General features: G+C 43.5%; 1 protein-coding gene across 5 annotated transcripts in view; it reads right to left on the reverse strand.

Annotated features, from left to right (window-relative positions):
- The window catches only part of SLIT2 (slit guidance ligand 2), a 689,918-nt gene that overhangs the window by 106,755 nt on the left and 570,351 nt on the right, over positions 1 to 12,812 (reverse strand). For all 5 annotated transcript variants that reach the window (XM_085642360.1, XM_085642359.1, XM_085642358.1 and 2 more), the window contains one exon: positions 6,052 to 6,149. In XM_085642360.1, coding sequence (XP_085498486.1) covers positions 6,052 to 6,149 — 98 coding nt within the window. The remainder of the gene's footprint in view (positions 1 to 6,051; positions 6,150 to 12,812) is intronic.

The raw sequence follows: 12,812 nt of genomic DNA on the forward strand, positions 1-12,812 counted from the left end.
TACATGTAATGTGGAAACGCGGCCATTTTTTAAAGTGCAACACATACAAAATGTTACTACAACTATAACTAACATAAAGAACAGACTCGTAGTTCTTGACAAAGTAATTACGAACATATTTTTTAAGGCAATGCCTTGGGTTGTACAATTTTTCATGAGCAATTATTTGTTTAATTCCACCTTTAACACGTAGGGCAATTTGCTTTTCGTATTCTCAATATCATCGCTATTGCATATTTTGAAAATTCAAGCTCCAGTGAGCTTTATTGACACAGCGTGCAAAACGACAATTATTGTCGTTTGAACTACTGAGAGCCTAAATTTATTACGTATATTTGTATAATCTAAGATCAACAAATCACTTCTCAGTACATCCTATATTTGCGCTCAAGTGAGCTTCATTAACACGGCATGTTACAATGTCATTTAGCCCAAGTGGGCTTACAACTACTGTATAATTTGAAAAAATCTAGAAAAAAATCTGAAAAAAATCTAGGCTCTACCAATTAACTTAGATACAAATAGTTCATTACCCACAATTCATGCCCAAGTGGGCTCAAATCCAATAAGCATTGACAACCATTTCGCACTCTTTATACCTAATGATTGCTATACGTCTGTCTCATTCATCCCTATCCACCCATGTTTAAAACACACTTCTCTAAGGCAGCGCTTGACTGTTACAAACTATAAATGGGTATGTAAATCTTCCTCCATGTTCAAGCCTTCTGGTTGTTTGGAATTCAACTCTATAACTTTGCTAATCAACTGCAGCCGCCTTAGACACCGGCGTGCGCGCAGACTCCGCCCCTTTTTCAGGCCACGCCCCCTTATCCTGACTACTTAAACCGCTGACATCAGCGGCAACGTGTAAAACTGGTCCCAGTCCTGAGGCGGAAGCCGGGAACTGGTGGTACTCTGCTGCATATTTTAAAAAAACTTGTATTTTCGTGTGTTGTCACATTATTGAATGCTTTTTAACCAAAGCACTACGTAGCGCTCACTCGAGCTCAGCTGATCACTTGGGCTGCATCGCGCCCTTCTTTGCTAATCAACTGCAGCCGCCATAGACACCGGCGTGCGCGCAGACTCCGCCCCTTTTTCAGGCCACGCCCCCACCTTTCAACATAAATGTGTTTGCATAGGACGCGCAGCGGACGAGCGCAGCGGGAGCGCCGTTTGCGCGCCGAAGGCGCGCCTAAGGGAAGCCCGTCTGCGCCCGTCCGCGCCAAGACCGCGCCAGGCGCAGGAACCCCTGCCCAACATCCTCCAAACATCAGGTATGCACCCAACTACCTTCGCAAACTTCAAGGCAGATCTGACTGCCCCTGCAAACTTGATCTCTCTAATGTATTCGGTCCCACCAGTTGTAACAATTGTCGTTGGATTCTCAACTTCGCCACCAAGCAGCTAACTCCTCTTAAACAACCTCACTTCACTGGAGGTCTGATTAACGCCAGGTCCATGTACAAACACAGTCAGGACATCCACGACCTCATTATCGACCACAACTTGGACTGCCTTATGATCACCGAGACCTGGCTTACTGAAGACAGTAACCCTGACATAGCCATCGCCCTCCCCCCAGGGTACTCCTTTCACAGACAGGATAGACTGAAAGGTAGAGGAGGAGGTGTCGCGGTCATTCTAAGGAACTCCTTCAGCTGCCACACCTTCTGCCTCGACCCCCTCACTGATGCCGAGGGACTAGGTTTCTCCATCAAACTTAGCCAAACCCTCTCCTTTTCAGGTGGTCTGATCTACCGCCCTCCTGGAAATGCTGCGAAATTCCTCGGCTCCCTCAATGACGCACTTGGACACTTCCTACTCCGATACCCTCATTTCACCCTCTTGGGCGATTTTAACCTGCATCTGGAAATACCTGTTGACCCCTCCACCAGTAACCTGCTGCAGACATTGGATACCTTTGACCTGCAACAAAGCGTCAAGCTGCCCACACATTCCCTTGGTCACACCCTGGACGGTGTCTGTTCTAATTTCCCAGCCATCTCCACCTCACCCCCCATTCCCCAAATTTGGTCGGATCACAGCCTGATCCCTTTCCATATCCTCAATGTTCCCCCTCCTAACTGTAAAAAACCAATCCGCCAACACACTCACTCCATAAATTGGAAAACTGTGCAGGCAAGTCTTATCTCTCATCCCTTTTCCCCTTCTAACGCCCCCCCTTCCTCTGGCAACATCGATAAAGATGCAGTCTCCTTTAACAACTGGCTTTCTCAAGAAATCTCTGAACGATGTCCACCTAATAAAAAAGATAACACCCTAAAAAAAACGAAAATCAAAGCCCCTTGGTATACGCCTGACCTTACCGCCGCTCACCTACTCTGCAGGAAAGCAGAACGCAAATGGCGTAGATCATACGACAATGACGACCGTAGCAACTACATTCTCCAGAGAAAAAATTACCTCTCAACTATAAAATCAGCAAAAAGAACCTACTATGTAAACGCCATTAATGATGCCAGTCAAAAACAACAAATCCTCTTCTCCATAGTAAAGTCTTTTACTAAACCAAAAGCCCTTCAACCAGAGATCCCCCCGTCCCAAGAGCTGTGTGATAAGATCTCCGACTACTTTGAGGAAAAAATTAGTTCTATCCACATCAACTTCCCCCCTTCCCCTCCGGTGTTCTCATTTTCGGAGCTAGACAAATCTCGCCCGACTACAAACTGCCTCAATCATTTCTCTCCGGTAACCCTAACTCAAACCAGAGAAGCGATCCTCTCATGCAAATCGGGCTCTCCCTCTGACCCTTGTCCCCCCAAGATCCTCCACACCATCATTGATGAAATAAACCCCATCATTAACGAAATAATTAACCTCTCCCTCAAATCTGGCTCTGTCCCGCTCGCCTGGAAAAAAGGTGTGGTTAAACCTCTGATGAAAAAGGCAAACAAACCCCCCTCTGATTTAACTAACCTTCGTCCCATCACCCTGCTACCTGCACTGGGCAAAATCACGGAACAATTAGTCCACAAAGAGCTCAAGTCCTTCCTTGATGCCCACAACCTACTTCACCCCCAGCAATCCGGTTTCCGGTCTAGACATTCTACCGAGACCGCCCTGATCGAGCTGACCGACACCATTAAAAACCTCCAAGATCAGAGGAAGAAGGCCATCCTGATCCTTCTTGACCTCACGGCGGCATTCGACACTATTTCCCACTCCATACTGCTCAACAGACTTATGGACATTGGCATCACCAACTCAGCCCTAGCCTGGATCAGTTCCTTCCTCAGTGACAGGTCTCAAACCATCTCACTGGGCCCTTTCCAATCCAAAGAAAAAAAGATCTCGTGTGGAGTCCCCCAGGGCTCCATTCTAAGTCCCCTCCTATTCAATATATATCTCATCCCCCTGCTCTCACTCATAGAATCGTTCGGCATAATTGTCACGTCTTATGCCGACGATACTCAGCTTGTCATCCCTCTCGACGACAATTCCAACTCGGCCGAACTTAACCTCAAATGCTGCCTCACAGCGGTCTTTCAATGGATGGACACCAACCATCTTCGCTGTAACTCCAGCAAAACCGAGATCCTGCCCATTGGAAAGAACGCATCCTTCTGTCCCGCTCTGTGGTGGCCTGATAACTCTGCTGCCCCACCCCAGACAGTTTCATCGGCCAGAAACCTCGGAGTCATCTTCGATTCCGATCTTTCTTTCGATTCCCATGTCACAACTGTAGCAGGTAAATGCTTTGGCATTATAAAATCCATGAGAAAGTTCTTTGACTTTCTCCCGCTCGATTCCAGAAAGACCATTGCGGTAGCCCTCATTCTCTCTCGAGTGGACTACTGTAATGGCCTTTTGGCAGGGACCAAGAAATCCACCCGACTGAAACTGCAAAGTGTCCTGCACACTGCCGCGCGTCTTGTCTTAAAACTCCCACGCAAATCTTCTATTTCCACTGCCCTCAGATTCCTTCATTGGCTCCCTTTGCACAAGAGAATACTCTTCAAAATTCTCGTTGTAGCCTTCCGAGCCTTCCACAAATCCGGCCCAGTCTACCTGTCGAAACGCTTCCCTCATTACATCCCGGGTCGCATTCTCAGATCCTCTCAAGAAAACCTCATGACCCCCCCTAAATTCAACCTGAAGTCCAAAGGCGGAAAAACTCTCAGCACCCTGGCTATTAGAGCCTGGAACAGTACGCCAAGGCATCTTAGACTTCAGACGCATGAGAAACCATTTAGGAAGCACCTTAAAACGTGGATTTTTAATCTCTCTGACGACTGGACTAAAGCAGCCATTTAACCCTCCACCGCCCTTCCACTGATCTGGTCCCAGGTTTTTACAGCGCCAAGATGCTCCCTTCGGAGCGAACGTTCGCGCTCTATAAATACCCATCCAATATTCCAATATTCCAATATTCCAATAATGTATCGAGACTCAAGTCTCCGCAGTTTCTCTACTCTATTGCCTCTCCTTACATTTGCTTTTACAGAGTCAATCACATAGTAAGTTAACCCTTCAGTATCTTGATTATGGACTTGCTCAAAATGCCGGGCTACTGGGTATGACCTATCCCCATTCTTAATCGCCCTCAAATGCTGCAAGACCCGCTTATGCACTTCCAGAATCGTGATGTCCATGTAGCGCAGGCCACAAGGGCACTGCAGTACGTAGATTGCATGATCTGTTTTGCAGGTATATCGGCCTTTGATCTTCTTCATCACATTTGTAAGGCCTACTTTGTATTGCGACATGTTAATTCCATATGTACATGCCTTGCATTTTGTGCACTTGATAAATCCTTGCTTGCTGTTTAGCCAAGTTGTTTTCACTGGCTGCTTTCTCATTGTGCTACTCACTAGTGCCTGTTTGAAGGATTTTGCCTTTCGGAAAGTGATCTGCGATCTCTTAGCAACTTGTTTACCAAGCAGGGGATCATTTCTTATTATGTGCCAATGTTTGTTCAAGATTCTTCTCACATCATCATGTTGCCTGCTAAAAGTAGTGATGAATCTGCATTAATTGTCACTGTTATTGCTAGTCTTCTTATTAGCATCAAACAAAATTTCCTCTCTTTTCTTCTTCAATGATCTGTTCACGCCATTCTCTATCCAAGCATCTGGATAACCTCTACTTCTAAATCTCCCAGTCATGGTATCTAATTCCTTCCTGCATTCTTCTGGTACACTGCAATTACGCCTAACTCTTCGGCTCTCTCCATAAGGAATACTCCTCTTTAAATTAACAGGATGGAAACTCTGGGCGTGCAACAGGGTATTACCGGAGGTGGGTTTCCTAAACAGTTTAGTCTCGACTTTGCCATTCTCAATATAAACTGTTAAGTCAAGGAAATTTACACTTACTTTACTGATTTCACTTGTAAAATTGAGATTTAGGTAATTTCTTTGAATTTGAGCTATGAACGATTTGACCTCCTCTTCCGTGCCCTTCCATACCAGAAATAGGTCGTCAATGAACCGACTCTAATGCATTATATGGTTGTCCCATTCCCTGTGGTACTGTACTCTGACCACCTGCTCCTCCCACCAGCCCATATGCAAATTCGCATAGCTGGGGGCGAAGCAGGTGCCCATCGCCGTACCACAGGTCTGGTGGAAGAGTTGCCCTTCAAAAAGAAAGAAATTGCTGTTCAGACATTTCTCAACCATCCTAATTATCATCTGGGTATGTGGCCAGAATTTAATTGATCTGGTATCTAGAAAGTGCCCCACTGCTCTCAGGCCATCTGTGTGCCTGATGCTTGTATATAGTGTAGACACATCAATAGTTACTAGTAAGTAAGCATCTTCCCAAGGAAGATCATAGATCCTCCTCAGGAAATCACCTGTATCCTGTATGTACGAGGGAAGTGTTTTGACTAGGGGATTCAGAAATGAATCCACAAATTATATATATATATATATATATATATATATATATATATATATATATATATATATATATATATATATATATATATATATATATATATAATTATATAATATATATAAAATCCCAAAGTCTTAAGTCATTAAGTCATATTAGTGTTTGCTGATTATGAAATTTGCATACCAGAATCCATCTTTCTCTCCTTCTTTCAAGTGACACGTTCCACCATGTTCACACGGGTTGCTGATGCAGGCATGAATTGGGATATCACAATCTTGGCCCTGCCAAGAAAATGGAGAAATATTTGATTCAACGCATGTATAACCTAATGACACCAAAGAAAGCATTAGGCAATTATAGACAAGGAAATGTTAAAACGTCAACATTTCAGCTAGAAAGTAAAATAAATCAAGAAACATTAGAATAATTATACACAAACACCTTTTCGGTAGCACACCATTTATTTAGGGGGTGGGTAGTTTAGTGTCGGATACCATACTTTGGTAAGTCAAGAACATAATTTTCGAGCCCACGAATAAGCCTAGTGTAATCACTTACTATTTGAAAGCTTCATTGTATTCTTTTTGCCATGAGTTCACTTTCGAAATACAAGTTAAAACTTGCAGATCCGATCCCACATTAGACTTAAAATCGGAAATCTGGTTTCTGACGAAAATGTAGACTTGCGAGGTCTCGAGGTCAGACCTGCCTGTTACTGTTTCTCCAGGTTATAAAGTAATTCACAGTGACATACTTCTGCAACATACCTCTGATAAGGGAAGATAAAAAGAGATCTAGCTATGATTTTTAAAGAAACCTTGAATGTTGTCATTTTTTTTTAATTGATAGATTACTGCGAGTGAAGACTCTGGGATTTAAGATCTAGATCTCAGCTCATTGTATTTATATGGCATACTTTTTATTTGAGCTAGCAGGCCAATTTGGAACTTACATGCCTTCCTTCCGTACTCTAGTGATTGCTGTGTATAAATATAATATCATTTTAGGAGATTTTAATATTTGGGTTGGTGACGATCTTCTTACAGACGCTTCCAGCTTTTTGTACCCATGCTCTGTGTTAGGACTCTGTCCCTTTGTTTCATGCTCCATTCATGTAGCAGACCATAACCTATAGTTTGTCTTGTTTGAGAAACATCAAATGTCAAAACATTGTCCACAGTCCCTGGTGGGCCCATTTTATCCATCTGTATCAATGGTCTTTATCACAGCTACAAGAAATCCTCTCCAATGCCAAGCATGGCTACGTATGGTGTATCATCACATCAGAATTTTGTTTTAATGTTCTAAACTCAGATCACCGCCCTTCAGGCAACATGAAAAATTGTTGGAATCCAAAGCTCTGTTTTTAATATAAAATGAGGGCCTTCGGTGGTCATATCACTGAAAATATAAGAGTTGAAAAAAATATTATTGTCTACGGGTAATCATGGAAGACAATGTCTATGAATTGGAATCTAGAGAATGCTAAAGTGATTTTGGTATTTTACTGACCCCTGCTGGTCGTTTTCTATGAAGAAAGTTAAATAGAGGCAGTTGCCAGAAAATGTTAAAAAGAAAGTCCCTCAGCAGAAAGCAATTCTGGTATTTTACTGACCTCTACTGGTCGTTTTCTATCAAGACAGTTAAATAGAGGCAGTTGAAGAGAAAAAAAGTCCATAAGAGGAAGCAGACAAGTCCTAGGGCTCAACTCCAGAGCCCAGAAAGTACATACACATATAAGTATATACTAAAGTATATACAAGAGGTCTCGAATGCTCGACCTAAAAATATAGGGCAGGCCCTAACATCTCAAATAATTATAGCCACATGTAATGACTGTACCTACACTTTAAGATGTTCGAAATCTTGGGAAAACATGTCAACAAAGATATTTTTATGTTTTTAATTCAATCAAACTCCTGATGCAGGAAAATCGGGCTTTTACCCCTTCTTATACAATACAGTCACAGTGTTGATCTCTATCCTGCAATGACCCTGAATGGACAATGAATTAAGCCAGCCAAGCAACACTGATCTTACTTCATCTCTCAGCACCCCACAATATGGCTTTGCAGGAAACGCAAAGACATTATTTGAATGCTTGGTGGCTATTGCCAGCTGGATGAATGCCAATACACTTAAGCTAAACAGAGAAAAAAACCTTGATTTTGTAGTTGGAGGGTCTGTCCATGGCTCAGCAAAGGACAGGACACAAAGTGCATTGTGGACTTCTCCCCCTCCAGTCTCAGTATCTTTGACCATTCGCTGCCTTTCCAATCAGATACACAAAGTGGTATCATCTGGTTTATTTCTACCTAAAAATATACAGAAAGATGTAGCCAGCCATACATTGAGGATTCTAGCCACACTTCTATCCAGCCTTGACTCTGGAAATTCGCTGTGTTTGGGAAGTCCCCAATGCCATATCCACAGATTACAGGTAGTTCAGAGTGTGGAAGCCAGTCTCATTCTTGATCAACCGCGAATTACTCCTATGACATCATACCTTAAGTTTGTGCACTGACTTGCAATAACTAAAAAAATAAACATTTAAAATCCTTTGCCTAGTTATTAGGGTAGTCAATGATGAAGGTCCCATCTGTTTGAAATCTAAATTTGGGTCATACAAACCAACTCAATACTTATGCTCTGTTCTTAGAGTCCACAAGACAGTCCCAAAGGAAAAGATCCAGGGCTGGAGACTGATATTTTTCTTTTTGGCAGCCCCAGTCTGAATCAAGGTGACATCTATTGTACACTCCAACAGAATAATTTTCTTTTCAGAAACGTACATAAAACATATTTGTTTCTATACAAACATTTTTTCTAGACTCCTGGTCTTTTCCAGCCAACCTTTCGATGTCAGGACATTCTTGGGGTAAACAAAGCATTCAATAAATTAATTTAAATTCAACATGCTTTTGAGAATCACGGTGTGCTACACAGCAGAACATTGCAATATAATAGACATTTTTCATCTTTTCAGTTTGTGGCACTTCTGCACATAGTCTAGTGATTTGTAAGAAACCAGGGCATTCTGCAGACGTCCCCCCACTTTTTGCCCCCATTTGGACTACTAGATGCTGGTTGTTGACTCTGATGTGCACTGAAGCCTGCTAACCAGGCCCCAGTGCCAGTGCTCTCTCCCTAAAACTGCTATGTGTAAATTGGAATCCCCAATTGACAGGGACTTTAACCACCTTATAAGTCCCTAGTATATGGTACCAGGGGTGCCCAGGGCATGGGTGGTAACAGGGTCCCCAGGGCTTGCAACACTGTTTGTGCCACCCTGATTGATCCGTGAAAACTAATGACAGCAGGCCTGCCATTGCAGACTGCAGGGGCTGTGCAAACTCGACTCTGCCTTCACCATGTGTGGCAGAGTCAATATACTGCCTGTAATATAGATCAGTCACCCCCTAAGGAAGGTCTCCTAAAACCCAGGAGGCAGGATGCAATATATTATAAGTGTGGACACCTAAGTGCAAGCTCATATGTCCCTAATGTGCCCTTTACCATTAAAGGACACTATAAGTGATAGAAGGTCCATAGGATAACATGGGATGGCACCTGGGAATACCCGAGGTTGGCAGCTCCATTATGGCACCGCCTCAATATGTTGGTATCAAACAACGTGCCTTCTCACCCCTGACAAGAATCTTGTGTTGAGGGCGATGTGGCATGCACCCATGTGGCTTCCTTAAAGGTTGTGCACCTGGTTGCCCAGCTTCTCTGTACTCTGGCTGGCAGACCCAGTTTATTGCCACTAAGGGAGGATTCTAACCTCGAGCCAGGCAATGTGAACACTACCAGGAGTCAGGAACAAAAGCCTGGTGACCTTCAAAGGCTACACTGTCTCTAATATGCATCAGGGCTCACTCCCGACGTAGGAAACAGCCCTCCCCTGTCCCAGGCATATTTGAACCCAGACAGGCAGGAAATTAGATAGTCAAGGATGTGTACAACGCCAGAAGGCTAGCCACACCTCCAGGCTAAGCTGCCTGGTCTGTACATCAAAGGAGTGCTTCTGCCATTTTTAAAAGTGGTAAATTTAGTGCGGTTCAGGGAAGAAAAGGCGACCTACTCCCCTGGATGTGATCACCTGAGGGGCGCATTAGCTGCAGGGACTAGCAGTCCATTGGCTATGTGCTCCTGTGCCCCTAACCCCCCTAAATCTAGGATTTAAGGGCTACCCAGACACCAGAAATGAACCTGCCCCAAAGAGGACAAAAGAAGAGACCCATGACTGCATCAACAGAACTTGCACAAAGCAAAAGACTCTCAGTTCCCCCAGGCAGAGGGACCCATGTGGAAGCCTGAAGCACACCCAGATTCCCTTAGAATAGTGGCACTAGTCCCCGGCAAACTGCAGGTAAATAAACGCTCTGGATCCAGAGAATCGCTGGCCATCGGGTCCTCCGTGGGATCATCACAAACCAGATGGTCTAGTGCATTTTGTGAACTGTAGTCCTGCCTTTGACGAAGATACAGGCAACTACCGTGCTCCTCGGGACCACCGGACGTCCAAAGTACTTTTTTCCAAGGATTACCGCTGCCGCCAAAGCTTGTTGGATGCCAGTCTGACAACCGACCCCTTCACTCAACACTGTACCTACAAGGATCTCCATTCGACCTTGGACCAATGTTAGCAACCACTTTACTGTTGTGTTTTGCATCTTGTTGCCCCGCAGGACCGTGTAAGCGGTAAAAGCAGCTCTTCCATGGCTTGCGTTCAGCACCAGGGACCGCCAGGACAACTCTGCACCCGGGCTCCACGGGCCAGGTAAAATTAAATTGACTGTCGTGGCCTGGTCATGGGACCCACATCACCTTTATCCAACAAGGGTGCCACACAATTCGCCCTACAAGTGACAGATTGTTAATAGTGGTTTTCCCCACTGACCGCTATGTATTTTACCCATTTTAAATGTATTATTTTGCACTAATTTTATATTGCTTTTAAAATGTATAACTTTGGTTATATGTATACTATTCCATTTATTCTGGTGTCTTAGTTAAGCTAAAAATACACTCTATTTTTATAAATTAGTGTCAGATTTTTTTCTCGAGTCGTGTCAATTACTTATCGTTAATTAGTTATCATCCATGTTAGTACTCTGAAATGCTTAACACATGTTCCTCTAGTAAAGCCTGACTGCTCTTTGCCACACTATCAGAACTAAGCTAAGGATTTATTAGTGTGAATCCAAGGATCATCTTTGGGGTTTGTGACAGTATTGCATGGTGAAGCCTAACCAGCATCACCACATAATATTCTACCTTACTACATTGTTTCAATAAGATGACCTTTCAATTCATAAGACTGTCCCTCAACACTGAATAGACTGGCTTTTAGACCTGTCAGCCTTAGGGTGATCTTTCCCCACATTTTTTGCCTTCTTCCTCCATTTCAGCTGACTACTTTTTTGCTGGCCTTAGGACTCTGTGCACTTTATCAGTGCTAAAGTGCATGTGCTGACTCCTTAAAAAATGGCTACATTGGCTTATACCCAATTAGCATATTTAATTACGTATATGCCCCTAGTAAAGTGATACTAAATGTACCCAAGGCCTGTAAATTAAATGCTACCAGTGCGCCTGCAGCACTTATTGTGCCACCTATTTAAGTAGCGCTGTAAAACATGTCCCAGGCCTGCCATAGCAGCCTGATTGTGCAGTTTTAAACTGCCATTTCCACCTGGCAAAATAAAACCTTTTGGCAAGGCCCAAACCTTCCTTTTTATAACATATAAGTCGCATCTAGTGTAGGCCATAAACAGCCACAGAGTAGGGAGCAATGTATTTAAAAAGTAGGACATGTAGTTTTAGGTTTTACATGACCTGGTAGTGGAAAACTACCACAGGATAACATTCGAGTTACCTTATTACATTTAATAAACTGTAATTTCAAAATGGGAGCAGGTAACCAGATTAGGTTTGGTATCTGTGGAACTGTAATGAAAAATCCTCTCTTATGGCAAAGTTGGATTTTGAATTACAATTTTAAAAATACCACATTTAGAAAGTGGGCATTTTCTTGTCTTAGTCATCTTGGGGCCGATTCACAGAACTAATCTGGGACAAAATCCTAAACTTACTACTTTTGGTATTCACAGAAGACACTTACGATTTTTGGTATTCACAGAATGCACTTACGACTCCTAACTTTACGTCCAAACTCGGGCCGGAATTTCCGCACCCGGACCGTACTCTCCGCACCTGGACCGTACTCTACGGCTAGGGCCGTACTCTCCGGCTTGAACTGTAATCTCAGCCTGGGGCCGGATAAAGTGTAATCAATGGGACGGATTGCAATTTTTACAAAAAGGAACATTAGGAATGTGTGATAAATGGTAGAGGAGGTCATAAAAAACAGTTTGGGCAGGGAAAAGAGTAAGGCCAGACACTACATCATAACCCAGAAAAGTTTTCTCCTTTGTATCATGGTACATGCAGTGCATAGCAAATTTTGATGCAGAGTAAGATCCATCACTAGATGGTCCTCTTCTGCACTGCCCATCCTTTCTTCGCTCCAACATACCCCATGAAGAGTTGGTCATCCACCCGGAACTCTTTCGTTCAATCAAGGCAGAACAACAATGCTCTTTTTGGGTCCAAACGGTGAAGTTGCTCCTCTTCCTTAGAGGGATGAGGCGGAGCGTTAAAAGTAGGCAGAGTGATGGTTTGGCTTAAGTGAAATGGAGTGATTACTTCCAGAAGAAAGGAAGCTCTCGTACGAATGACCAGTTTGTCTGGGTAGATGTTAAGATAAGGAGCTTGGGTGACAAGATCTGAAGCTCACTGACCCTCCAGGCAGATGTTAGTGCAAGAGAAATGCCAAATTGATGGTAAGGAGCCTGAGTGGACAATTGTGCAGAGGCTCAAAGGAAACACACGTAAGGAAAGTGTGGATGAGATTGATGTCCCAGTGGTGCACAACGAAA

The sequence above is a fragment of the Triturus cristatus genome, chromosome 2_2 (assembly GCF_964204655.1).
Source record: "Triturus cristatus chromosome 2_2, aTriCri1.1, whole genome shotgun sequence".
Taxonomy (NCBI): Eukaryota; Metazoa; Chordata; class Amphibia; order Caudata; family Salamandridae; genus Triturus; species Triturus cristatus.